The 25,855-nt window shown below is 43.0% G+C and overlaps 1 protein-coding gene across 1 annotated transcript in view; it reads left to right on the plus strand.

Moving 5' to 3' along the window:
• The first annotated feature begins 875 nt into the window (after positions 1–875).
• The window catches only part of LOC306964180 (nucleolar protein 4-like), a 251,440-nt gene continuing 226,460 nt past the window's right edge, over positions 876–25,855 (plus strand). The window contains exon 1 of the mRNA XM_079558126.1: positions 876–1,341. Within this exon, the coding sequence (XP_079414252.1) occupies positions 928–1,341 (414 nt within the window). The 5' untranslated portion in view covers positions 876–927. The remainder of the gene's footprint in view (positions 1,342–25,855) is intronic.

Consider the following 25,855-nt stretch of genomic DNA (forward strand, 5'->3'; position numbering starts at 1 on the left):
TTTTTTTGACGGAGCCCCCCCAGTCTTTTAATAGCTAATTTATTAAACACCATTAGCTGTTGTCGCCCCCCCCCCCCCCCCCCCCCCTTCTTTTCGATTCGCCACATCCTTGACATCAGCCGTGGAGGAGGTGACCGGCATCCCCCACGGGACAGGCCGAGAGAGGAGCGACCCACGCGGGCTAACAGGTGTGTCGGATTCGGGCACAGCGCAGCGGCAGCAGAGCTCGTCCCGCTGGTACGCCCCCTCTTTCTGCTCCTCTCCCCTCTCTCTTTTCTCCCCTCCCGGGGCTTCTCCTGTCCCCTCTCTCCTTCTCCTCTCTCCATGTGGCTTTGTTCCAGACAGTTTCCCCTCTCTGCGTAGTTAAATGCGACTTGCTTCCTTATTTTTATTGTTTAATTTTTTTGTTTCGCTCGCGGGTGCTTCACCGGGGGCTCGCGTTGAGAAGAGGAGAAAGCTGGAAAGCCATTTTTTAAACGATTATTTCAGCAGAGAAAAGAGACAAAGATATATTTTCCACAAATATGGATTTATGTCAAATTTTTCCCCTTTGACTGTTGATATTTTTGCGGGACTTTCGACTCTTAGGACAATTTTCTGTGGCGATTTTTCGGGCTAATTGTGTGTATGCTAACGTCAATCATGAACGTCAATTAGGAGTCCGGCAAAATCAAGCGTAATTTAAAAACGATTATTCGACAACAAAAAGCGACAAAGACATTTCCCCCCTCAATTATGGATTTATTAGACTTTTTTCACTTTTGATTATAGATATATTTGTGGCACTTTGTACAGCTGGGACATTTTTTAAGGCGCTTTTTTAAAATACTATTATTTTGTGCTCTTCGTGCGTAAGCTAACGTCCAATTAGGAGAAACGTTTAGCCAAGCAAAGCCCACTTTCGCTCATATTTGTGTGTGTTTCATCATGACAACTCGCAAAACGAACGGCACGGACCACCCCCATCCCCATCCCCAGCAGCAGAGGAGTCCCGCCAGCCTCAGCCCCAGCAGCGGACTCCTTACGGCTGACCCGGGGGGCGACATGGTGGTGGGCCAGTTCCAGGACTGGTGCCTGCGGACCTACGGGGACTCCGGGAAAACCAAGACCGTCACCAGGCGTAAATACAACAAGATCCTCCAGACTTTGCTCCGGGGAGACGACGAGAACAACAACAACAACGGCGGCGGCGTGTTCCTGCACGACCAGGTCAACAGCGGCCACATCAACGCCAAATTCAAGTTCTGGGTGAAGTCCAAGGGGTTCCAGGTCGGGACGGTGCCCGACGCGAGGAGCGAAACGTCGGACGGCCCGGTGCTGTTTGTGCCCATCAAGACGACGGTTAGTGGCGCTTCCTCTTTTGACTCTGTCCCATGTGTGCGTGTGTGGATTTGGAAATATGAAGTGGTTTGTGTAGTCCTGACTTCAGTGTCATTGCCAACACCTGTGCTGTTATGGGGTGGACTTACATTGGTTCTCAAACACCACCTGTAATCTTGAGCGCTCTTATTGGCTAAGACCAAAACGGGTTTATAACGGACCAAACCAGGTCTAGCCAGGTTCCAGGGTGAATTATTTGGGAAAAGGACTATACGATTTCAAGGCAAAGAGGACAATCCGAATATGTATTTGTTATTGAAATGAAACAAAGTCTAGAACCGCAGGTGTGCCCGTACACCAGTGACCCTCGGGACCATTGAGAACCATCGGGATAGAGATGGTTTCATTTAAAGGAATAGGCCACTGTTTTTACATACTGAGATATGTTCTTACCTAACCTTAGACGAGTTAATATAAATCTAACTTTATTTAAATAGGGAACACGTGGAAGAGCTTGGTAGCTTCTATCGTGAGCTTTTTTGGAGTTATGTGACATGTGGGAGAGGCTGCGTATGTGCTCCGTTTGCGTGACAGAGCGCACGGACAAAGACCAGACGGGGATATATTAACTTGGCTAAGGTTAGGTAAGAACATATCTCAGTATGTAAAAACGGTGGCCTATTCCTTTAAATTAGCTTTTTGGAAGATACGCAAATGTACAATATCGAGTATATCTCAAATGTAGAAAACGACAACAATAAAGTTGCAAAACTTGCTGCTAATAAAAGAAAAAAACGGTATTTAGTACAAACATATCATTATTGTTTTCGAGAAAGTCCCCAAAATTATTAAGCACCGCGACCAAAATGACCGGTCCAGGAAGTCGGGACCCCTCACTGTAAAAAAAAAGGTCAGCTTCTACTATCATTTTAGGTAAGAAACATTCTATTCATGTTCATTTGAAAGCATTGGTTTGTTATATGGTATAATTTCACATTATCATATTGTGACCCCCCCACTGGGCCCCGACCCCCCCCTTTGGAAACCTCTGCTTCAATAGACCGTTATCTTTTCCATAGAGCTTGAGATTGTGCATTATGGGATGATTGTTCAGCTCGGATTCTAAAATAGTGTTTGTTGTGACTGACAGGCTGTTGAATGAGCTGTCCCACAGTTCTCTCTCATTTCCTTGGACCAAACTTGACACTAACTGAAATGTTCGTATCGTTACAACAACAGGTGGGCGTAGACCTACAGATTCAAGTTCATTTAGAGATAAATAAAAGAAACATAATAGCTGTAAATGAGATTGTACATATCGCTCTGATCTAGTGTGAAGATAATGCAGAGATTGTACAATGCTGTAAATTCGGGATTAAACCCTATAGCCCGAATACTAAAAATCCACACCAATTGGTTCAATGTGGAGGCATTTCCCTGCAAACAGGAGGACAGAGGCCCAGCACAGGTGACTGTAACAAAGCCAGCCCCGCTCCGGAGATGCTGGTTGGCATGGTTACGGCGCGGGCTAATTTCACCCTGTCCCGTATCATTTCATATTCAGATTGAGCCAGAGCGATGCCGCGCGGAGGAGCAGGCAATCCCACTGTGGGCATTTACACAAAATCAGTTTTATTGTGAGGCTGCCGCAAGCCTGAGTCGCCGGAGCTGAACCATTTCGGATAATAATTATCTGATAGGGTATTTAGATTTGGGGTATGCAAATATGGCGCACAGTGCCCTTTTTAAACATGGCGAGGAACGTTTAAACCCATAAATGATGATGAATGAATAGATGCAGCATTTGTTATGACAATACTATTGCACCGAATCCCCAATATCAATTTAAGGTGAGAGCCGCGAGACACTGCAGGTCAATGCCATATTTGGATTACAGCATCATCTGGGTCGGCTTTCGTGCTACACGTGGATACTAAACATGACAATATTTGTAAATCTAAACACTGAACACAGCGTGAAAATTCCACCTGCCGTGTCTCACCTTAAACCATTGTTGTGGTTTCCTTCTTAAATTTTGCGATTTCTCGATCGATAAGACGCTATGGCAAAAGGCTGGACACACGCTCATTTGAACACACTCCAAAAAGTGCAACTACAAGGCAGGATTAGTTCTCAAAACTAGCACATAACCACTCAAAACTCAAACTTTAATCTTAGAATGGATTAAACAATAAAAAAAAGGATTTGGGATGAAAAGTACTTTATTTTAAAAGTGAGGGTCGTCAGCGTGTTTTGTGCATGGTAAACATGTGTCTGTGTCTCAGGACAATTGTCCAATCAGAAAGCAGAATGAGCTCTTATTGTTGCCAGATCCTATAGTTTAAACCAGAAATAAATATTAAAGGGTTACTTCCTCAAGTCCTAATCAGTGCCAGTGCAGCCTCCAGTCGTTACAGCTAAGTGGCTGAGCTCTGGAGATTCTTTGCTTTCAAATGTGTACACAAACTTGTGCTTGTGTTCATGTGCAGCTTTAAGCAAACCACGTTCAGCTGTGGGGACTTTTTTAAATTACTTAAAACCTCCTACAAACATTCTCTTTACTCCATCAACACGTCCTCGAGCGGCGTCACTTGTCCAGGCTTCTTTTACAGCCACGTGAATAATCGATTTATCATAAAAATAATCGTCGTTAGTTACAATCCTAATTGATAACATGACTCTAACATTTGGTTACTGTACTTTTAGCTTTGATTACTGCTCATTCCCTGTGGCATCGTTTCATTCAGCTTCTGCAATGTCGAGAGATCCAGTGTTGGTGGAGGTGGGAGATATATCGTTTAGACGATAATGTCCAAATTGTTGTCTGGACGATATGCAAAATTAGGATATCGGATATTTCATAAATTGTACAATCTGACCCCCTAAACACTTTTTTTTTTTTCACCACAGTTTTTTCGGACTTTGCCGCGTTGTCCCTGTGGGTTACCGTAGCGCGGTGTGGGCCAGCCACACCCCCTGCTTACAACAACAGCGTAGATCGATTAAACTAATGATATGAATGAAGTTTGTCACTTGAGTCGCTCATATTTGCGAGGAAAGGGCTCAGGACAAGTTGTAGCATTGCCTTGTTAGCTAACTAGCTTTCGTAACTTTTAGCCTGGCGCTAACTAACAACAAGGTGAAGAAAACCACGGTACAAATGCGGTTAAGGCTAATATCATTGTCACCTGTTTTCTTCAGATCTCTCTCTCGTCTCCCTCTCTCTCTCTTTCCCTCCTGTGTATCTGTGCGTCCCGCAAGCACCAGGAGAGACGCGAACCTTTGACAACTATGAAAACTACAATTCATTTGACTCATGTTACTGCACATGTCCCAAACGTGTTAATACTCACAGGTCTATCCCAGACTCCTGATAATAAAACACAAGCAAACTGCCCAGAGGCAGGTGAATTTACAGGAGCATTTACCTGTGATGGAGATGAAGTTGCAAATATTGTAGCAATGTTATTTTATCTTATCTTCCGTGTCCTTCCAGATGAAGGTAGAGATTTAGATGAATAAATAGAATAAAATAGCTTTAAATTAATTTGCCATATTGTCATACCGTGATGTACATTTTTGTTCATATCGCCCTGCCCTAATGTTTGAATCAATAATGTCTCATATCTTTACGTTCTAGTAATTCTATACAATAATCAGTCAGATACAGCAAGTCAAAAGACCAGCTGGACCTTCTTTGTCAGTTTGCACACATTTCTTTGAAGGATTGCAAAAATATCATCTGTATATCGATATCGAGATATTGAAAAAAATATATAGAGATATTCATTTTTGTCAATATCTCCCACCCCTAATTGTTGGATTCATTTTTCACCAAGATCTTGTATTGATGATGGGAGAGTGTGACCACTGCACAAAGCCTGCTCCAGCACATCCCAAAGAACGATGGTGCAGAGGATTGCTCTGGTGCTTCACAACTGGAAGGTCCCGGGTTTGATCCTCGGGTCCTTTCTGTGTGGAGTTTCTCCCCGTGTCTGCGTAGGTTTCCTCTGGGTACTTTAGTTTCCCCACCACTAAAAACATATACGATAGGGATGCGTGTGTGTGGGTGTGTGCATGAATGAATGAATGGTGGTGCTCAGAGGAAGTGTTGGCGCAGATGTGTGCAGTTGCACTTCTGTCAGTCTGCCCCAGCTGATCTCATTCTTTGGGCACATTGTGTTGTTGAACCCAGACCTGACCAACTGCAGCGACGGCAGATCAGAACAGTTAGTTCCATCCAGACTCTTTTTTTTTGGTCAGGCAGCACACAGTAACTGTTTGAGATGCTGCAGTGTCTTTGTTCTGATCTGTGTGTAAAAGTTTCAACAACAAAGCTCACATTTTGATGACCAAGTGCGCTTTTGAGCCAAAGAAAACAGTGTGCAGTTTGTCAGGACAGTGTTTCATCAATGGGGAAGAACTGTAATACCTTCTTCCTTACAGTAAACAGTAGTGCTGCTAATGAATGTGAATCCAAACAGAAGTGTGTGTTGGACGGTCCTCATTAAAGAGCTTTCTGACCTGCTCTGTGCTCTCCGACATGTGGCTCCTCTCCTGGGGCCCACAGACCTTTATGCCGCAGAATTGTACACTAGTTTAGTGTTAGCATTGTTATACACTTTAATTTCATTCTTTATTCCATAAAAATTACACTTTAAGTTGGCTTTTTAAACTACTGTGGGCACTTTGGTCAATGCATTATCTGTAGTATCATCCTTTTGTTCATGAATTTGAATAGTTCAGCAAATAGTTATAATGGACAAAGAACTAGTGCTGTAAATAAGGAGCAGAGGGAAAGTCTGTCAGTTATAGTTTATTGTGTTTTTGTGCTAAACCTCTTTGGGCTCGGTCTCTCTCCTCCAGTGTCAGTCATTCGAAAATCCGATTTTTTGCTTTTTGCAGTATTGACGGACCAAAAGTCTGGACCAAACACCCTTCGGTGGATAACATAGTATGTATCGTAATACTTGATAATGGCACTGCACCTCTAAGCACTTGGTGTGTGCTGTACTGTCAAATTACATAAATAAATTACAAATAAATGACTTTAAATTGTAGTATATACATGGACTTGTGTGGTCTCTTCTACATTTAAATGTTGAGAACACTGTAGGCAAAAGTCATTATTTTCAAGAGTTTGCTACTGAGCTTTGTTCTTACCTGAGGTGAGACAAGTTGATTCGTACATGTCTGGTCTTTGTGTGTGCGCTCAGTCACACTAATGTATTTAGCCTCTCCCATCATATTCATATAGCTCCAAACTGGGGTGATGCTAGAAGATACCAAGCTGTTCCACGATCCAATTCTACTTACACAAAATCAAACATGTCGATTTTCTAAGCAGATAAAAAGGGGCACTATATTGTGAGGCGTAATAACACCTGGAGTACTTCGACATATTACTGCGCAGACTTCGAAGTACTCCAGGTGTTATTACGCCTCACAAGGTAGTGCCCCTTTTTATCCACTTAGAAAATCGACATGTCTGATTTTGTGTAAGTAGAATTGGATCGTGTAATATTTCCCGTAACTGTATTTAAAAAGGGGAAAATGTGGAACAGCTTGGTAGCTTCTAACTTCACCCCAGTTTGGAGTTATCCCTTTTCTGGGAGACGCTAAATGCTAACAACATTTGCGTGACTGAGCGCAACGAACACTGACCAGACAGTTACACATCAACTCGTCTAAGCTCAGGTTAGAACAAATCTCAGTAAAAACACTGGCCTGTTCCTTTAAAAACATTCACACGGAACAAATAAATTCTCGACACAAAAAGCTGTTTAAAAATTGCATTGATTCAACGTTTCTCCAAAGCATTGTAAAAAATTTTCAAAATGCATTTTTCACCACAGAAATAATAGCACTTGTTGACACTGACACAATAATTTGAAGGGCTCTTCTGAGTCTTTTTTGTAAATGAATAAAATCTAATTCCTAGCCTGATATATTAGGTTTTAAGATTTCAAACTATCCTATTCAATTTTTTTTTTGACAAAATAAACCATACATTAAAAACTGATTCTATAAAAAATTTTTTACACATAAAATGAGTTTTATGCCATATTGTAAGGTTATTATTATCAAGATCCATGCATTTCATTTGTAAAACATATTTTTTCAGTAAAAGCTGCAAATCCCCTTGTTTTCTCTCCTACACCTTGTACTTTTTGTAGCGTAAATGGTATAAGAGACCTTTGGAGTTTCAAAGCCTATCAGGCCAGACTAATGTAACGTCAAAGTGAGCTGCACGGAGCAGCGCTCTTTGAGCCGCTGCTGAGGGATGCGGGAGTGCGCGGCTGGATGTGTTGAACTATTGGCTCTTAATGCGGTGTTTATGGCTCCAATCAGCGCGCGCCTTTGTTGGCGTGCGGCGTGCTGCGAGGAGTGTGACCCGGCGGAACCCACACATGATCAAATGCTGCGTGTGTGGTTTTTATGTCGGCTGAGAGAGAGAGAGAAAGAGAGAAGGCATTCTGCAGCGTGTTCGGGGTCTTGAAAGTATTCTGGTGGTTGATGTTGCTTTTCCCTCACAGCAAGAAGGTCCCGGCTCAATCCTGGCACCGCTGGCATGGCATGGTGCTCATCTACCTTTGCTTTGTAGCATTTCAGGATAAATATTTAATTAAATGGATAAACTAAGTGCTTAGACTTCGGCAGGGAGAGGAGTCAACTCTTTCTTAACCTATACAGTGGGTTGCGTAAGTATCTGTACCCCTTTAACTTTTCGACATGTGTTGAGGAGGTTGGTGATTCTGTGCATTATGTGAATATCTAACATGCATGTTCACTCCACTGCAAACCTCTGAATGACTGGGTCAATCAACGCCTGCTGCATGCGCTTTCAGTCGGCCTGGCTCCGGTCTGGCGCTGCACAAATAGTTTGTGAAATAAAACTCCTAATGAAATAATAACTTTTTAGGAGCAGATGAGCAGAAAAAAAGAGATTGCTTTGGATTTGGCCCCCTTCTTTTTCACTTTTATATCTTGTGCGCGAGGGAAACTCTGAAGGTAAATGTTGTATAATTAATGTCGTATGAGTGCTTAGGTTGCCTTGGGTGATAATGAACACTCTACAGAGTGGAAATATCTTGGTTATATTGTGTTAGAATTTATGCAATCTGAAATGAAGTACAGCTTTTGTGTGAACTGATCCATACAAGGTCTGTCACATTCCTTTGTTAAAGGAACAGGCCACCATTTTTCCATACTGAGATATGTTCTTACCTGAGCTTTGACGAGTTGATTCGCACCTGTCTGGTCTTTGAGGGTGGTAGCTTCCAATTTAACCCCCGTTTGGAGCTATAGGATTATGCTGGGAGAGGCCAAATGCTAACAACATCTTTGGTCATTGTGCTTGACTGAGTGCAAAGACCAGACAGGCACAAAGACCAGACAGGTACGCATCAGCCCGTCTAAGCTCAGGTAAGAACATGTCTCAGTATGGAAAAACGGTGGCCTGTTCCTTTTAAATGTGAAATATCAGGCATTTTAGCCAGCGCTAGCATTTGAAATTTAAGTTATTCAGAGGCATTTACACAAATCAGCACATCAGCTCACATGACGTATTTCCGAGTCAGTTCCTTCTGATGAGAAGAATATGTAAAAACAAAGCACAGACGTTTCACTTAACTCTAACTAGGCTCTCATTGGCAGGAAACAAGCTTACGAAGTTGAACGTGTGCTCTTCCTGGTTGAATTTGCGCATGTTTAGATTCACACTCGTCGTCCTTTGTTATCCCTCAGTTTGCCGTGTCCCATTAGAGAGGCCGGCAGCGCAGTCGAGTCCAAGTATCTATTACCGTGGCTGACTCCTGGTTAAATTACGCTCGAGCTAATCCGAGAGGGCACTTTATAATTAGCTTAATTAGTGCGCCCCCCGCCCATGCATCTGTCGGAGAGCACAGCGGGGAACAGTGCGCCCCCAAGAAACAACACGCCTCACCACTGTCCAGGTCTGCACATTCATTTTGAAGCCACTTTAGTATGGTTCCTCTTTTCATGGAAGTTCAGATTATAAGAAATCCAAACTGCACTGTGTCCAGCGAAGGGAGAACTGTTACTTTTCACTTCAAAGTTGCCTCGTCATTTTCATTGGAACAATAAAAAACAAAAAACAATACAAGTTTGTACCGCACTCAATTAAGTTTAACACAAACAGACATCAATCTATTATCTTTACATTTCTTAGAAAATAAAGACCGATCGATGGCAGGTGAAGACATCGCGTTTTCATCGCAAGTAAAAAAAAGACTTACCCTGTATGGTGAGTCTGAGATATCCCGGATCATTCACAATTATTGACACATTTAGTACCCGTTTGTAACGAAAGTGTAATCCAAATATGGTCATTTCCTTTCAGGGAGAACGCAGCGGCCATCTCCATTTTAGTAGCTCCTACAGACTCCAAACCATCCCGTCTCGGACTTAACTATGTTTTAAAGTTATTTGGGGATTTTTCAATATCTATTCTTGCCTGATTATGGCAATTTTTCCCCACTTTTAAATAGCTTATTGAAAAACTAGACAAGATATCAAAACCACCCTCTCAAAAAAATCTTTGTAGCTAATATATCAACAAAAAAAACAAACAAACAAAAAAAATCGTGGCTCAATCCATTATTTAGATTTCGTTGCTAAAAATACAGGCAGTTTTGATATAAAATGCATTGTATGAAAACATTAAATGACAGAAAACTTGCAATGCATTTTTGTCTCATATTTATATCAATAATCTACTGCAAAAAAATCTAATTGATAATAAATTCAATCCCCTATTCACTTAAATGCGTTGTTTGTTTATATTTTTACCATAGACATAATAGACCGTCATTCCTCACTCCTCCCTGTTTACCACAATGACCACGTTCGAGGGGGAAATCATGGCGGATTTACAGACTCCTCCTTCCCAGCTCATAAAGGCGGGATCTTCACTGTAGACTCGGCCCTTGTGTGACGTGTAGTTTGGTAGTAGCCGCTCCAATGCTAACAGTCCGGCCCTCATTAGTGCGAGATTTCTAAAGTTTTCTTACGAAAACTAGCGTTATCACAGGAGGAATATCTAGCTGTAGAAAGTTTAGGAAAATTAGACACCAGGCTTTAAAGTTGTTTTTAAAACAACTTTCCAATGGGGGACTAGCGGCTCCATGGAGGTGCTACAGCAATGGTGGCACTGGAGTCAGCCCGGACATGGCGTTAATATTCACCTGGCTTTCATACTTTGTGTTACAGTATTTGATGAGAAACTACGCCATCATTTGGACAGTTTTGAATTTACTTTCAAATGAGCGCCATAGGCTCTTAAAGTGATTAAGTTAAGTTATACTGTATTAATCTCTGTAGACAAATCTCTGTAGAGAAATTAGTTCTCTGCGTTTTTAACCCATCCTCAGTGTCGCATGGGGCGACCTGTAGGAGCAGTGAGCTGCCAGCATGGGCAGGCGCTCGGGGACCCATCTCCATGATGTGGAGCCAGGCTGGAGGTCAGAAACACCTATTCCCCTTTTTTTTTATAACCTACCACTAACCTACGCAGACATGGGGAGAACATGCAAACTCCACACAGAAAGGCCCCGTCCAGGTGGGAATCGAACCCCGGACCTTCGAGCTGCTAACCGCTGTGCCACCGTGCCCTGTAGTCTGTAGGTTTGCGTGAGTAAGTAAGTAAACTATCAAATTCCTCCCCTCTTTAACCTGAAAGCCCTTCTTAGTTTGCAAAAAAAGGAGGGCAGGAACAGAATTTTTAAAAGTAAACTATCAAGCTCCTCCCCGTCCCTCCTGACAGGCTGGTTCACAGGAAAAGCTCGTCTCATTGGTGGACACCGGAAGATAATACAGTCTGATTAGTTGCTGACATCCGGCAAGGTGGGACTTTACAAAGAATTATTTATATGTTATTACTTCCTTTACATCAAAATGCAAGACCAGATGGACTGGATTGCACATTTTCTAAAATTTGAAATACATTTAGACTTCCAGACTATCACTTTAAGTTGTGCCAGGACGACAGACAGTAAACTCCAGGGCAAACGTTGTCCAGGAAGGAAGTGCAGCAGTTTGGTGAGGCTAATAATAGCTGCTATCAGACTGTGTCAACTGCATGTGATGCCTGCTCCACTGAGTCCCCAAGGAGCTGGGAAACTGCTGCTCAAGGTCTTATTATGCTTTATCTGACTTTGAAAAAGTACGACTTTGGACACCTTCGCCTTGGTATTTCATGTAGCGTAACTTAGAAAGAAATACAAGTCGAGAAAATACCTCCAGAGAGGGGAAAAAACTGCCATCAGAGGGCACAAAAGCTACATCTAGTGCTCTGTGCAAAAGAAACAAATCGAGATAAAGCTAACAACAATGGTAGCTGCTATGATAGCCGCACATGTGAATCATGAATCAAGTCCAAAACAAGACAAGACTACAATGGAACTAAATGAGCAAAATCCAAGTGAATGCATTTTTATTTAGGGCGTGTTCACAAAATAATAGCATCTCTAGTCTCAAGACACATCAAGGTTTCTCCATAAAAGTTAGCTCAGTAATGTTACAGCAGACTTATTATATCTCAACCTTTTCCTTATGTCGGTTGTCCACTTTAAAAAGGTCATGCAGCTCATCACAGCGCACAGATTTAAAATTATCTTATTACATCCCAGTGTCGGGTCAAATATGTCATTACACGTAGATGTAGGAGCCCTGTACAGTGTAATACTTCTAATAACTACTATTATAAAAATGCTGCTGGAAATATGCGATTTAGCCTAAAATTGCAGTGGGACATAAACGGAAGAAGGTAAACACGACATGAGTGAGACCTCAGTGTATCTCAGAAGCACTGTCCCATTTGAGGATTCTGAGGGCTGTGTTCGGCGTCTGCGTCCGGCCTGGGACAGCGAGTGCTCTGGCCCCTAAAACAGCTCATCCTTCACTCATTAAAAAGACGTAAATTGACAGAGATTGGCCCCTAGCCTCTCTCTGACCCGCCACAGGCCTGCTGGTGCTCGCGCGTGTGTGGGGGACTGTCCTGTCTCGAGCAGGGATGATGTCAGGGCCATGTTGTGGGTGAACCACAGGACACACGGAAGTCTCTAGAAAACCAAAGATTGAGCAGGATGTGAAGAGCAAGTTCCAAGTTTTTGTCTGACAAGAAGCTAATGCTAAATGCTCCAGATAAGTTTCATTTTGATAAGGCAGCCAAAAATACTGCCTTTGTGTCGTCGTGTCGTGGATAATTACAACAGATTCTCCACATTATTGCAAAACAAATCAGGTTCAACATTTGTGGATTTTCATTTTGGATGTGATGCAGTACATCACTCCACGCTTTCCTTGCCAGGAAGCTATTCTCAAACACAAAGAGTCTGCAAGCTTATCCCGCTAAATTCCAATTTGAGGGATTTACAAGTGAATTAACCAGAGAGACATGGCTGCACGCCTCTTCCCTCATCAAAAACAAGACTTTTGTTTTCAGCCACTCGCGCATGTTTGAGTGCTACAATTTCCTGACTGTAGTTGGGTGCTAAAACACTCGGCTATTTCTAATGAAAGAGCTCCGACATGAGAAAGACGCAAAAACATCTCTAGGTGAAAAACCCTATTGCTTTCTTTTGCACACCGGGGCGGGGCAGCAGGATGCCCTCCCGCACCTGTAATGTGGCTTTGGGTGCATAATAAACGTGATTAATTCTCTCACCGATGAATATTATGCAGTCTGAAATATTATGCAGTCTGCGTTTAACTGCGCTTTAATACAACATGGACACTTGCGGCTAATAGACACGCACAGCCTATATATGTGAATCTTTTTAAATTTAGTTGGTGCGGCTTGCATTCAGGTGCGCTCAATAGTCCAGGATAGTCCCACTGAGATGAGGAATGTCTTTGTCAGGGGAGTCCTGGCTCCAGAGGGGAATAATGTTTTCAGTGGTAGGGTAAACCGAGTTTAGGTGTGGTCGGTGTGGATGGTGAATACCCAGTGACTTCAGGTGATGTGACACAGCTTGGATCCAGGCCGTGTCTGGAGCATCCTCCTCCGGATTTATTTATTGATTTGTTTATTTGGTCAGGACAGTGCATGGGACTCATGCATGTAAATGCGCCGGATTGTAGCCTTGGGCTAATTCACACAAAAAAAATCACACAAAAACTCGAGAAAGACCCGAGCGCAGACTTTGGACGAATCAACAGGCAAAGATAAAAGCGTACAGATTTTGCTCTGAATGAAATGTGGAAATAAATGTGAGGGTTTTAGTAAATTGTTGTGCATCAAAGTAATGTTTGCTATTAGCTTTTGGAACGCAAATGTTCCCAGAGGAATTAACGGTCAGACATTGATCATCTAACATTAAATAAGTATCCACCAGGTAAATTATACCCCACAAATGATTTATTACGGCGTATAGAGTGTAATCCTTAAAGGAACAAAACAGGATAGTTAACAATGGCATTCATGAGTTCAGGGTTGTGGACTGAGCGTCGAGTGCTTTTACAAAGGCCGAGTTGACCTCACTCCACGAACAAAGCGAAAGTACTACAGTATAAAGTTTAAAGGCTGTAGTTTGTCTGTGTAATTGCGTGGTTGAAGAAACTCAGGCGAACGTGACAGAACGGCAGATCATGCTCAAAGTCTTAATTGGAGCGGCTGAATTTAGACGGTTGCTAAGTTTCCCAGATGCACTTTACTGCTCAGCCCGCGCCGCGACAGATCGTACATGCTGCAATAATGAGCCCACGGGCATCGTCGTGCACCAAACTAATTAAAAAGTAATAATCTTTGACATTTCCATACAAACAATTTTTCAGTTTTACTTTTCAAAGTTCGTTGGCACTAAATGGAAAGTTGCAAAGAATAAAAATACTCAATTTGAGGGGGTGGTGCACGCGCAGAATGGAGTTGGAGTTGTTAGCATAGAGTCATTAACCCAGTACATTTCTTAACCGCAGCTGCAGTGTTTGACTAAACGTCCTACTTAAAGATGGGTTTTCTAATGTACACTACAGACAGGTTTAAAATATGAGATTCAGTGACATTGTAAAGTATGTAACGATCAATACTTTTTGATTTTACACCTATAAGTATGTTTAATTTGAGGTTCAAAAACATTACATTTTTGCAGCAACCTGTGACGTGCCGATGGTGAATCTAAACGTTGTAATAAAAGTAGTTCTGATCAGAGCCGGTTCTTCCTATACGCAAACGACGCAAGGTGCGTAGGGCCCCCACAGCCGCAAGGGCCCCGCATCTCAGTGTTGTTTCACTGATTAATCAACGCGATGTTACGGGGACAGGCTCTTCCAGCGCGCACTCACTCTCCGCGTACTTCGCCACATATAACACCAAAACGGAGCAGTCTGCAAGTGAGTGAGCAGGAGAGACCGACCGCCTCCCCCCCGTCTCTTCCAAAGCGCGAGTGCTTCTCCGCTCGTGTCCCACTCGGCCGTCGGTCTCCCGGTGCTTCGCCTCATGTCACCCGTCTCCCGAGCGCTGCTCTCATGTTTTCTCTGCACGGACTCTGGGCTGCAACTCTGGGCCTCACTCTCATTTAAACTCTCTTCTTATTGTGTCTGGTGAGTCTAGAGTATCAGGACAGTAGTTTGGCGAGTAGACGAGAGTAAAAAGCCGTGTCCGTGGCCTTTTTGTTGAGTTGAATCCACATGGTTCTCATGAGCACAGTAACTTACAGTAACTCTGGTTCTCTGAATGTGCACAGTCTAAAACGGGTTTGGCGACTCAGGCAAATTCCCAGTGGTAAGACAGGAACAACCGCCAGGAGCAGGTTTCAGTTAGTTTTAAATCAGCGGTTCCCAATCTGTGGGTCAGGGACCAGAGGTGAGAGAATGGGACCATTTGCCATTTACTATTTTAAAAAGGGAAATACCAGTCTCACAGTGGTTTAGTGGTTAGTGGTCCTCACACAGGGGGCAGGACCTGAATTGAGGTCTGTATGTTCTACTTCTGCCCTGGAACAGTGGAACTGTTTTGACCATAAATGGATTCGCTCTTCGTCGAATAGCCATGGGATGCTACTGTAGGGCCCCCGTGTGGATTTTTGCTTAGGGCCCCAGAAGGGCCAGCACCGGCTCTGGTTCTGATCAGTAATATCACAGCAATAAAGTCAGAAAATACCAGAGGCACATTCAGTCTCTCCTGTAACACATTTCTTCAGAAAAATAAAGTAAATTGCTCGTGTAGGTAGCTGAAATAAAGTACTTCTTGCACCACAGCACGGCGCACTGTAGAGCGTCTGAAGATACTAAAAACATTACAATTGTAAAAGTAGTAATTTATGAAAAAATCTGCCTGATGGATAAAGTTGCATTGTATTTGGATTTGTTGATGTTGTGTGTGGTCAACCCAAATACAGTAATCAGTAAGTGATAAAAATGGGTTTACCTTTTTTTCACCACATTTTGACGCCAGTGATGGTAAAAATAAATACGTCATCACATTTAGGCTAAAAAGGTGTTTCATAATTAGTTTGTGAGCACGAACATTTCATGTGAGGTAGCCATGTGCTCTGGTGCTCAGCGCCTTTTTGAGCCTTAAAAATAATCAATAGAACACGTGCCAATGAGAGTATGGCTAACCTAAATATAGCAAATTGAATAATAAATAATTCCATGCTCCATCCATCCATCCATCCATTTTCTTCCGCTTTATCCGGGGCCGGGTCGCGGGGGCAGCAGTCTCAGCAGAGATGCCCAAACTTCCCGATCCACACACACCTCCTCCAGCTGTTCTGGGGGGACCCCGAGGCGACACCAGGCCAGCTCGGAGACATAGTCCCACCACCGTGTCCTGGGTCTTCCACGAGGCCTTGTCCCACTAGGACATGCCTGGAACACCTCCCGCGGGAGGCGACCAGGAGGCATCCGGAACAGATGCCCGAGCCACCTCAGCTGGCTCCTTTCGACGTGGAGGAGCAGCGACTCTACTCCGAGCTCCTCCCGGGTAACTGAGCTCCTCACCCGATCTTGGAGGGTGCGCCCAGCCACCCTGCGAAGGAAACTCATTTCGGCCGCTTGTATTCGCGATCTCGTCCTTTCGGTCATTACCCAAATCTCATGACCATAGGTGAGGGCGGGAACGTAGATCGATCGGTAAATCGAGAGCTTTGCCCCGACTCAGCTCCCTCTTCACCACGACAGACCGATACAGCGACCGCATCACTGCTGACGCCGCACCGATCTGTCTGTCGATCTCACGCTCCATCCGTCCCTCACTCGTGAACAAGACCCCGAGATACTTGAACTCCTCCACTTGAGGTAAGGACTCCCCACCGACCTGTAGAGGGGAAGCCACCTTTTTCCGGTGGAGAACCATGGCCTCAGATTTGGAGGTGCTGATCCTCATCCCGGCCGCTACACACTCGGCTGCAAACCGCCCCAGAGCGTGCTGAAGGTCCTGGTTCGTTGGAGCCATCAGAACAACATCATCCGCAAACAGCAGAGATGAGATCCTGAGGCTCCCAAACCGGACACCCTCCGGCCCCTGGCTGCGCCTAGAAATTCTGTCCATAAAAGTAATGAACAGAACCGGTGACAAAGGGCAGCCCTGGCGGAGACCAACACGCACCGGGAACAGGTCTGACTTACTGCCGGCAATGCGAACCAGGCTCCTGCTGTGGTCATACAGGGAACGGACAGCCCTTAACTAATTTAATTTAATTCCATGCTATCATTTATTAATGATTATTTGGCACATTTTGATGCCCAACCCGCCCGCATTGGAGTTGGCCAAAGCTGTGGCTAAAGCATATCACAGAACCAGCGTTAGCTTTCTGAGCTTGTTCTTACAAATGTATGTATGTGTGTTAGTAAAACGTGTTCCGGGGACCTGTCATTGAGCGTTCTATACCCATTCAAATGAATGGCCATGCCCTATATTAAAATATGGTAAGGTATAGTATGTCCGTTTCACAACATTTATATAATTTCTGTGTTTTCTCCATCATTTAACATGCTGTAATAGGAGGTTTAGTATAATGTGTATTTAACGCCAGAAAATGCAGAATCTTAACTGAGTATGATTTAGCATTTAGTTTTAGTTAGTTCATTTAGTTGCCACTAAATGGCCAATTATCCAAAAGTAAAATCTCAAAAGATCGATATTCATTAATGATTTTCTAACGAGTCTTTGGCATCACTTAAATGAAGAATTGCCAACAGCTGAAAATATCTAGATTGTTCATAATTTGCAATGTATGATGACTAAATGCTAATGGTGGGAAAATACATTGAACAGGCTACAGAATTGATGATAGTGATGATTAAATTGTCGACTAGACTGAGTTTAGTTGAGTTGAGGACGTTTTACTTCTATTTGCTGAAGCAATTCTGCTCTTGTGGTCTGAAAGTGTGACAACCAGACCTGAGCTCGACCGGTCTTATGTAAGACTCAGTGTTCCCCCCTCCTCGGGTCAAGACCACCACCATCCAACTGCTTGGTTTTCCCCTATGTACTGTCATTTACCTGACATTGGATGGGACACACTACATTACTCTGTTTAAGGCAGAAGACAGTCCAGACACCCAGCTACAAAGTATATAAAACTGTTCTAGCTTGGGTCTAGTTGGGTCCAGTTGTCACACGTGCAGACCACAAACAAGGGCTGAGAAGAAGCTTCTGTGAATAGAAGCAAAACGTCCACTTTATGATTAAGCTTCACTATGATGAATAATCTGTACGAATGGGAGCCTTCACAAGCATTCGTTTGGATTTCTCTTTATATTTCTATGGGCTGACATATCTTTGCCCCGAGGACATTCACTAATAGCAGCGCCAATGCCAAATTTTGCACATTTTTCATTAGTCCTCTTTCTTGTCCTTCAAAGCGGAATATTGCAATTTCAGTTACATTAATTTGCCCATGTCTGCACAGGTAGAATTGGCAGTATTTTCATAATAGTTTTAATTTGGACCGAAAAAGAAGAAGAAAAAAAAGCCCAACCAGCATTTCTGCTGAAGGGCCATCGAAAGTACACTTCCCTGTTCGTTACCTTGAATTTTACCCAGAATCCCGCTGGTATTTTGCGCTCTCCCCCCTCTCCTTGGTGATCTGCTTTTTCCATGGTGAGCAGCTCCTCGGTTGTTGCAGCGATGGTAAAAAAGAAATTAACACCAGTCTTAATTAGAGCGCCAAGCTACAGTTTCCACCCCTCTTTATGGTGACCTTCCTCTCCTCCTCCATCCCTCCATTCACCCCCAAGGCAAAGAATTAACACAAATAGTTAAATAGAGTTGGCAGACAGTAAGAAATATTGATAAAATTATTTAAAATGCTTGTAAAAGTATGATTTACCCAAAATGGAGTCTGCATGTTGTTCATGGCAGTTTTGGCATCTCTCTCTCATGCAAGTTCACCAGTAATGCAAAGATTCACAGAAAATTCTCCTAGTCAACAGATGGTATGAAATTGATAGTTCACAGTATATTAGCGGTAAGAAAAAAGTAAAAAGTATTGCATTTTACTGTATTTGAATGTATTAGCAGGGCTCTAAACTGCGACCAAAATGCTGGCATTACCATGGCATTACTATTTTTAGAGATTGTGCGAGTAAAAAATATAAGTGGTAGCATCTGTGCGAGCAAAAAAAGAAAGAAAGTCTAATGGGCTTTATGAGGAGTGCTGCAAATAACGTAATAAAGCATTTCCAGTAGTGATGCACGATAATGCCAATTTGAACCGATAACCGATAATTCCGCATGTCCCGATACCGATAACCGATAGTGACACCGATAATTATGTATATATATTTGCACTTTATTTTGTGACAAGAACTCACTGTAACAGTTCACAGTTCTGCCCAAAATGTATTAACTCTACCAAGCAATATACAAGTGTATAAATATAAATCAAATAATGAGTTTTACTTTGGGTTTGGGTCTCCACCTTTTTCTAAAGCTCTGTTTTTTTGCAGTTCCATCATCTGAGCAGGTCTGTCTCTGTTCATCTGTGTCACATCTTATTAAAAAAAAAGAAGAAGAATATTACTACTGCTACTTCCTTCCTGGTATTTTTCTTTTTGTTGACATCATACTAATGAATTCTTATTTACAATACTGGAATATAGTATTATAGTATTTCCCTGAGTCTAGAGGCGTCTCTGACATGAGAGAGAAGTGATGCCAAATCTGTGACAGATTCTGACTAATAATACAATACTACAGCACAAAAACAAGACTCTCTCCTGCATTGGGCTCATTTATGCATTTGTGCCTCGAGTGGTAAAAAAAAACATGTGCAGCGCGGCTCATTTCATCAATGTAAAACTTGTCTTGTTCATAGCACTTTAATCGCGGGGCTATCGTGTTTATTTGATCAGAAATGCTAAGATAATACATGTGTTTAGGCCCCGATCTGTTCCAGTAACTTACGTGAGCGCGGATCTGCGGTTCGCATTTCCTCGTCTTTTTCTCATTTAGTTGCGGTGCTAATTTTGAAGTAAGTTAAATGTAAAAAGTCAAAAAAGTCTTCCTTCGCGGAGAGCGCCTGCACAGCGCTGTTTCGCTGGAATACTCGTATTTTTCAGCTAAAACTGTGCAAAAGTCGGCCGTGGAGAACGTATATCTGCTGCTGTAAATGTGCTGTCCTGAGTCTGCAGCAGCTCTGGGCTGCAGGACGTGTGGGGCGGCGCCGCCACCGAGAGAAAGGCAGCGAGCTGGAGCCGCAGATTCAATGTAATTTGAGCTTATAATTATCGGGCCTAATTATCGGCCAATTTTTTTTGATCGGCTTTATCGGGGATGGCGCCAAAATGCCGATAAATGCCGATAATTATCGGCGGCCGATATTATCGTGCATCCCTAATTTCCAGAGCACTTCTCTGAGAACACACGCACACACACACACACCCAAACTTCTACTATTATTGACGAAGTTAGCTGGTAGTTTAGGCTAAACGTTTTGTCCAGGCAAGTGCCCCGCTCTCCCTGTTTGTCCGAGAAACAATGAAATACAGACAGCAACAGAAGCATTAACCTTCTATTACTTTCTGCTAATACGCTACTACCCACAGTAGTATATTTTCACTTTTATGTTCGCCTTTTGGGGCGGTACCGCCGCAGCCGAGCAGTGAGCTCACGAGCGCAGGTCAGAGAGAACCGCGAGCACCAGAGGAGCGAGAGCGACTCGAGAGGAGGAGGAGACAGGAGCAGAAAGAGCTTTTCGGTTTATGTTCCTACCTGAGTTCGCTCTGATCTCCTCGCGGTCAGAAAAACCTTGTTTTAGAGCGCAAACGTAAAGCTAGCAGAGAGCTAACGTAAAGCTAACAGAGAGCAAACGTAAAGCTAACAGAGAGCTAACGTAAAGCTAACAGAGAGCTAACATAAAGCTAACAGCTGCTGTATGGCCCGCCCTCAGCAGATTCATCTCCTGTATTTTATTTAGGCTTTAGGTTAAATAAGTGACAGTGATATTGCATATTTGGAAAGAAAGAGACAAACAATTGTCAAGGAAGATGAATAATAATGGATTGAAAACACAAAATTAAAGCAGAACAATGCAAAAGAATTATAATAAAATTATATTAAATCACTCGATTATTAATGTGAAAAACTCAATTTTAAAAAGTTTTAACACTATTTTAATCATTACTAGGATCAATTATTAGTGATTTTGAACATGTTTATAACAGTCCTTGTTTTAATTGATTAAAATGGTGAATATATATATTGTGTCACGAGTCTGTGCGACCAAAATATTGTCTGTGCGACCAAATGAAAAAGTCGGTAGCACCAGCGCTACTAAAATAAAAGTTAGTCTGGAGCCCTGATTAGTATGATGATAAGTACGATTAAACATTTTTATTTTGTTAAATAAAAAAAAGTTCTGTCAACATTAGTGATGCACCAATTCAGTCTTTTTTGTCCTGATAGCAATTCCACCTGGATAGACGTTGATATGGATTAAAGTTAGTTATGGATTAAAGTTTGTATGGTGGGGTAGATTAGCGTTAGGGTAGGTTAACCTAGACCGGCAAAAGATGTAGCCGTGTGAAGCCGTGGATAGAAGAGGCGGTGAAGGGGTGGAGGTGGGTCGCAGCACAGCGGGAAAGCAGACGAGCCATGAACGCTGATTGGCTGCAAGGAAGGTGTGGCTCTGCGCTGGTAGGCTGAGGTGGAGGTGTGACCCTCGAAGACGCGGTCATTGGCTGGAGGTAGGGGACGCTGAAATTAGCCTTCTAGGCTGAATTTTCACTTCCAGGCTTCACTAGTTATCTCCCGCTCCAGCTGATAACGAGATGTTCTCCGTAAAGTGAGTAAAAAAGGTTTGTGGATGGTGAAAAACATTCAGCAAAAACAATACTACTATTCTGCTAACCTGGTGTCGTGATTATCTCACATCTATGTTGAAAGTAGGGATGTCACGGTAACCGGTGTAGCGGTAAACCCCGGTAAAAATTTTGACGGTGAAAATTACCTTCTTGTTTTGTGTTTTTATTATTATCTCGGTGAATAACCGCACCCGCGGTGTAGGCACGGTGAACCTCACCAGCCACCGTCTCATCTGCTATAGTTTCCGCGCATGCGCACATTGTTGTTTGCAACCCAAACAAAACTTTCTCGAAGCTGGAATCATGTCCGACACGACAGCGCGCAGGATCTATCAGCCTTCAGAGTTCAGTTTGCGGAGCGTGCAGGAAAAAGTGTCAGCAAATGCAGCAATACTTCGAACCTCTGACTCACCTGCGTGACCGTCTCCCACAGCTCTATAGCAGTAAGTTAACGTTGGCGTTTTAGCTGAAATGCTGATGTGGGACTTTGGGTTGAAGGAGAATGTAACGAGTCGCCTCGTAGTGCGGTTGCAGTGCCACCGCCAGTCGCGGATACCTCCGCACCATGGCCCAATGCGTTACGGGGCTCCCGGTGGCAGATTGCAATAGATTCACTCTCGCCGCAGTTTTATGAATTTAATAATGATGGCATTTTCTCAAATCTGCAAAGCGAAAGCTCACTGGAAGGACAACAACAATTTTCCTGATATAGACGGTTTATCTTCGTTTCTGACGCTATAATAGTACATATAATACCCTCGAAACGATCAACAACACATCGTTATAGTTCCTTTACTTTGATGTGAAAAGGCTTTGTCTGTATTTTTTTATGTAACAAGCACAGTTAAACTTTTTTGAAACGATTTCAGTTTGTGTAGGACTATCAATGCTTTCTGAACATATTAACACACATTTAAAAAAAATACCGCGATAATACCGAAAACCGTGATAATTTTGGCCGCAATAACCGTGAGGTAAAATTTTCATACCATGACAGCCCTAGTTGAAAGGCAGTTGGATCCGACCAATCACGTGGCAGTATCACCATCGTGCGGACATATTTTATGGATTCTTCCTCTACTTTATCTCTCATCTCTCTGCTCCACTTTCCTTGGTTCATGGCATCACACAAAAGGTCTACGCTGATAAAAGGATAGGCCGAAGGAAATCCAGGTCGGACAAAGACACTGATTACTTCTATTGACCGCCCTATTAACCTGATTAGGGACCTATTACATTGTTGAGTGCACTTTTGATCGCCTTCACTCTCTGGCTACAGCACCTGAAGTGTGAATGCAGAGCAGGCTGGTGAGGTATACCGGAATGACAAAGATCTTTACAAGAATTAAGGGTGTGCTCAGGCTTTAATAGTAAAGTGGGCGACAAGGACTTCAGTGACAGAGAAAAACTATTTAAAAAAACTTTTTATTTGCAAACTTTCTGTTTTATAGGTGTAGGTCGACCTGTGTGAACGCATGGTGTGAGTGAGTGCTCGGTGGTGGTGGTCGTCTCACTTCTTTCAGTCGACTCCAACGCAGCTGTGGCTACAAAAGCAGCTTATCACTACTGAGTCTGGAGAGTAGATGATGATTGATGACAGCGTAGTACTTTAGGGATCTTGTCAACATTGTAAAGCACACTGAAAATCACTATCAATGCACTGCCCGACCACAAAAGAAAGTCTTTGAAGAGACCCAACATGGCATTCTCTACAGCTACTACAAGACAATAAACCAGATACTACAGCCCAATCACTGAGAGTTCCTGTGTAGAAACTCAAGATATTCCAAGTTTACCAATAAGATAAGATAAGATAAGATAATCCTTTATTGATCTCACAATGGAGAAATTCACTTTTTACAGTCGGCGTTCAAGAAGATCACTCAGAGTTGTGCAAAAACAGACAGGAAAATGTGCAACCAGTTAAATAGAAAAAACCTAACTCTAGTCCTAAACCCTAAGACAACAACCGTAAAGACCAGACAGATACGCATCAATTCGTCTAAGCTCAGGTAAAAAACGGTGGCCTATTCCTTTAAACACCAATATGTTTGTTAAGTGTGACGTCATGACTTACGCTTCCGGGTCCTAGCAAACCGGCTAATATGCGAGAAAAACCCCCTTCAAAAACTCTTTAATACAACAATCAATATTTCTGAAACTCAACGGGAAGTGACTGAACCTACTTATTTCTCAGACTCATTAGCCAAAAATGCTGCACCTACTGCTAAAAAAGCAATATTTAAGTTGGTACTTAAATATTTAAGTCGGTACTTCCGGGGTTAGCGTAGCTGCTGTGCCGTTAGCATTTATCTCCGCTAAACCGAAAGTACAGATTTTGATAAATATTACTTTTATAGTAGTACAGTAGGTACCGCATTTTTGGCTACTGGGCCTCATAAATAAGTATGTTCAGTAACTTTCTGTTGAGTTTCAGAAATATTGACTGTGATATTAGAGTTTTTTGTAGTTTCTCACACATCTACGACCCCGGAAGTAGAGCTGTGATGTCACCACTTAACAAACGTATAACGCTGGGCGGCACTTTAGCGTTCGTGCCTCACAGCTCGAAAGTCCCGGGTACCCGGACGGGGCCTTTCTATGTGGAGTTTGCATGTTCTTCCCGTGTCTGTGTAGGTTTCCTCCAGGTACTCCGGTTTCCCCTACCACTAGAAACATGTACAACAGGTGAATCCTCAAGCCAAGTGATTGTTACCATCGACCTGGCTCCACATCTGGGTCCCCGGGCGCATTACGAATGGGTAAAATGCAAAGGACAAATTTCTTTGTACGGTTGTTATATAAGGACAAATAAACCACCTTGTCCTTATCTAACTCCTTAAAACCAGCATGACTACCAAAGGATCAACAAATGAATGTGACGAAGCTACTCAGATGACACAGCCCAGTCCTGATGACAGATTTGAAAACCTTTACACAGTCTACCGGGTGCTGCAGAAGAATCTGGAGGAGCGGGTTGATGTTCAGGCCCACACTCTTATCTTCATAATCTGATATTATAAAGTTAAGAGGGTTCCTTTTCTTTTCCTCACAGGAACTTAAGGAATTGAACTTAAAAACCTTAAGCCCCAGAAGATTGTGTTTGGAGAATTTAGCATTTCATGTCCGCGTTGGGATTAAGCTTCACAATCTCATCCGTTACTTTCTGGTTGATCTTGTCCATGCGCTCATGCTGTGTCATCAAGGTGAGGTTTAGAATCTCCTGGACTTCTCCTTGGCGCCCTTTGACAAACTCGTTCACAAACTTAAGCCGCAGCTTCTCGTTCTGTCGCATTAAGTTGTAATTCCCCTGTACCCACGCATCGCATTGGTCAAGTAACGGCTCCCATTGATCTCCCCTCAGCTGCAACACCCTCTGACTCAGGTCGTCGTTTCTTTGCGAAAGCCACACCCGCTCAGCTCTCAGACTCGTCATTTGGACTTCCAGCATTTTCCTGTTTGCAATACCCTTGTTCAATCCCTCGATTTCTTCATACAAAATGCGGTTTTCTTCTCGCAACTGGTCCTGGCTCTTTCTTAAATCCTCATGAGCCTTCTCCACACACGGAAGCTTCTTGAGTTCATTCTTAAGCTTCTCCACTTTCTTTCTCAACTGCTTGTTCTTAGCCTTAACCTGAGTGTCATCTTTGGTGATCTGTTCATGCCTCTCCTGCTCAGCTTTGCTATTTCTGATGTCGCTCATCAAGTTAGTGACATCCTGTTGGAGATGGTAATTCTCTCTCCCCAGATCGTCAATTTCATTGGCCATGAGCTTGTATTTGTACGTTGAGATCGCTTGTGCGTCTAATTCTCTTTGTAGCTTCTTTAATTTCTCTTTCAAAAGCCGATTTTCGTTTCCCATGACATTTTTTGACACCTTCATCACATCAAATTTTTGCTCCCAGCTTTTCTCGTGAGCAATTTTCCTGATCACTATGTTGATTTTTTGGCATATTGAATCGTTTTCTTCCATAATGCGATCTCTTTCTGCTTCCAACTCAAAACTGTGATCCATCATGGATACTTGTTGCTGCAGTTTGGCATTTTCATTACGAAACTCGTCCTGTAAATCAGCTGTGTGGCTTCTCAACGCCGCGATCTCGTTTGAAATGTCCTTAGCTTTTTCCAAACACCGATCCATGGACTCCTGTGACTCTATTTGCTTAGACAGCTCTGTAAGTGCAGTCTCGAGGGCTTTGTTCTCCTCACTAACACGATTCCTTCCTTCTTCCAACTCAAGACATTGCTGTTTCACAATGGCCTGTTG

Source organism: Gobius niger (assembly GCF_951799975.1).
Source record: "Gobius niger genome assembly, chromosome: 6".
NCBI lineage: Eukaryota > Metazoa > Chordata > Actinopteri > Gobiiformes > Gobiidae > Gobius > Gobius niger.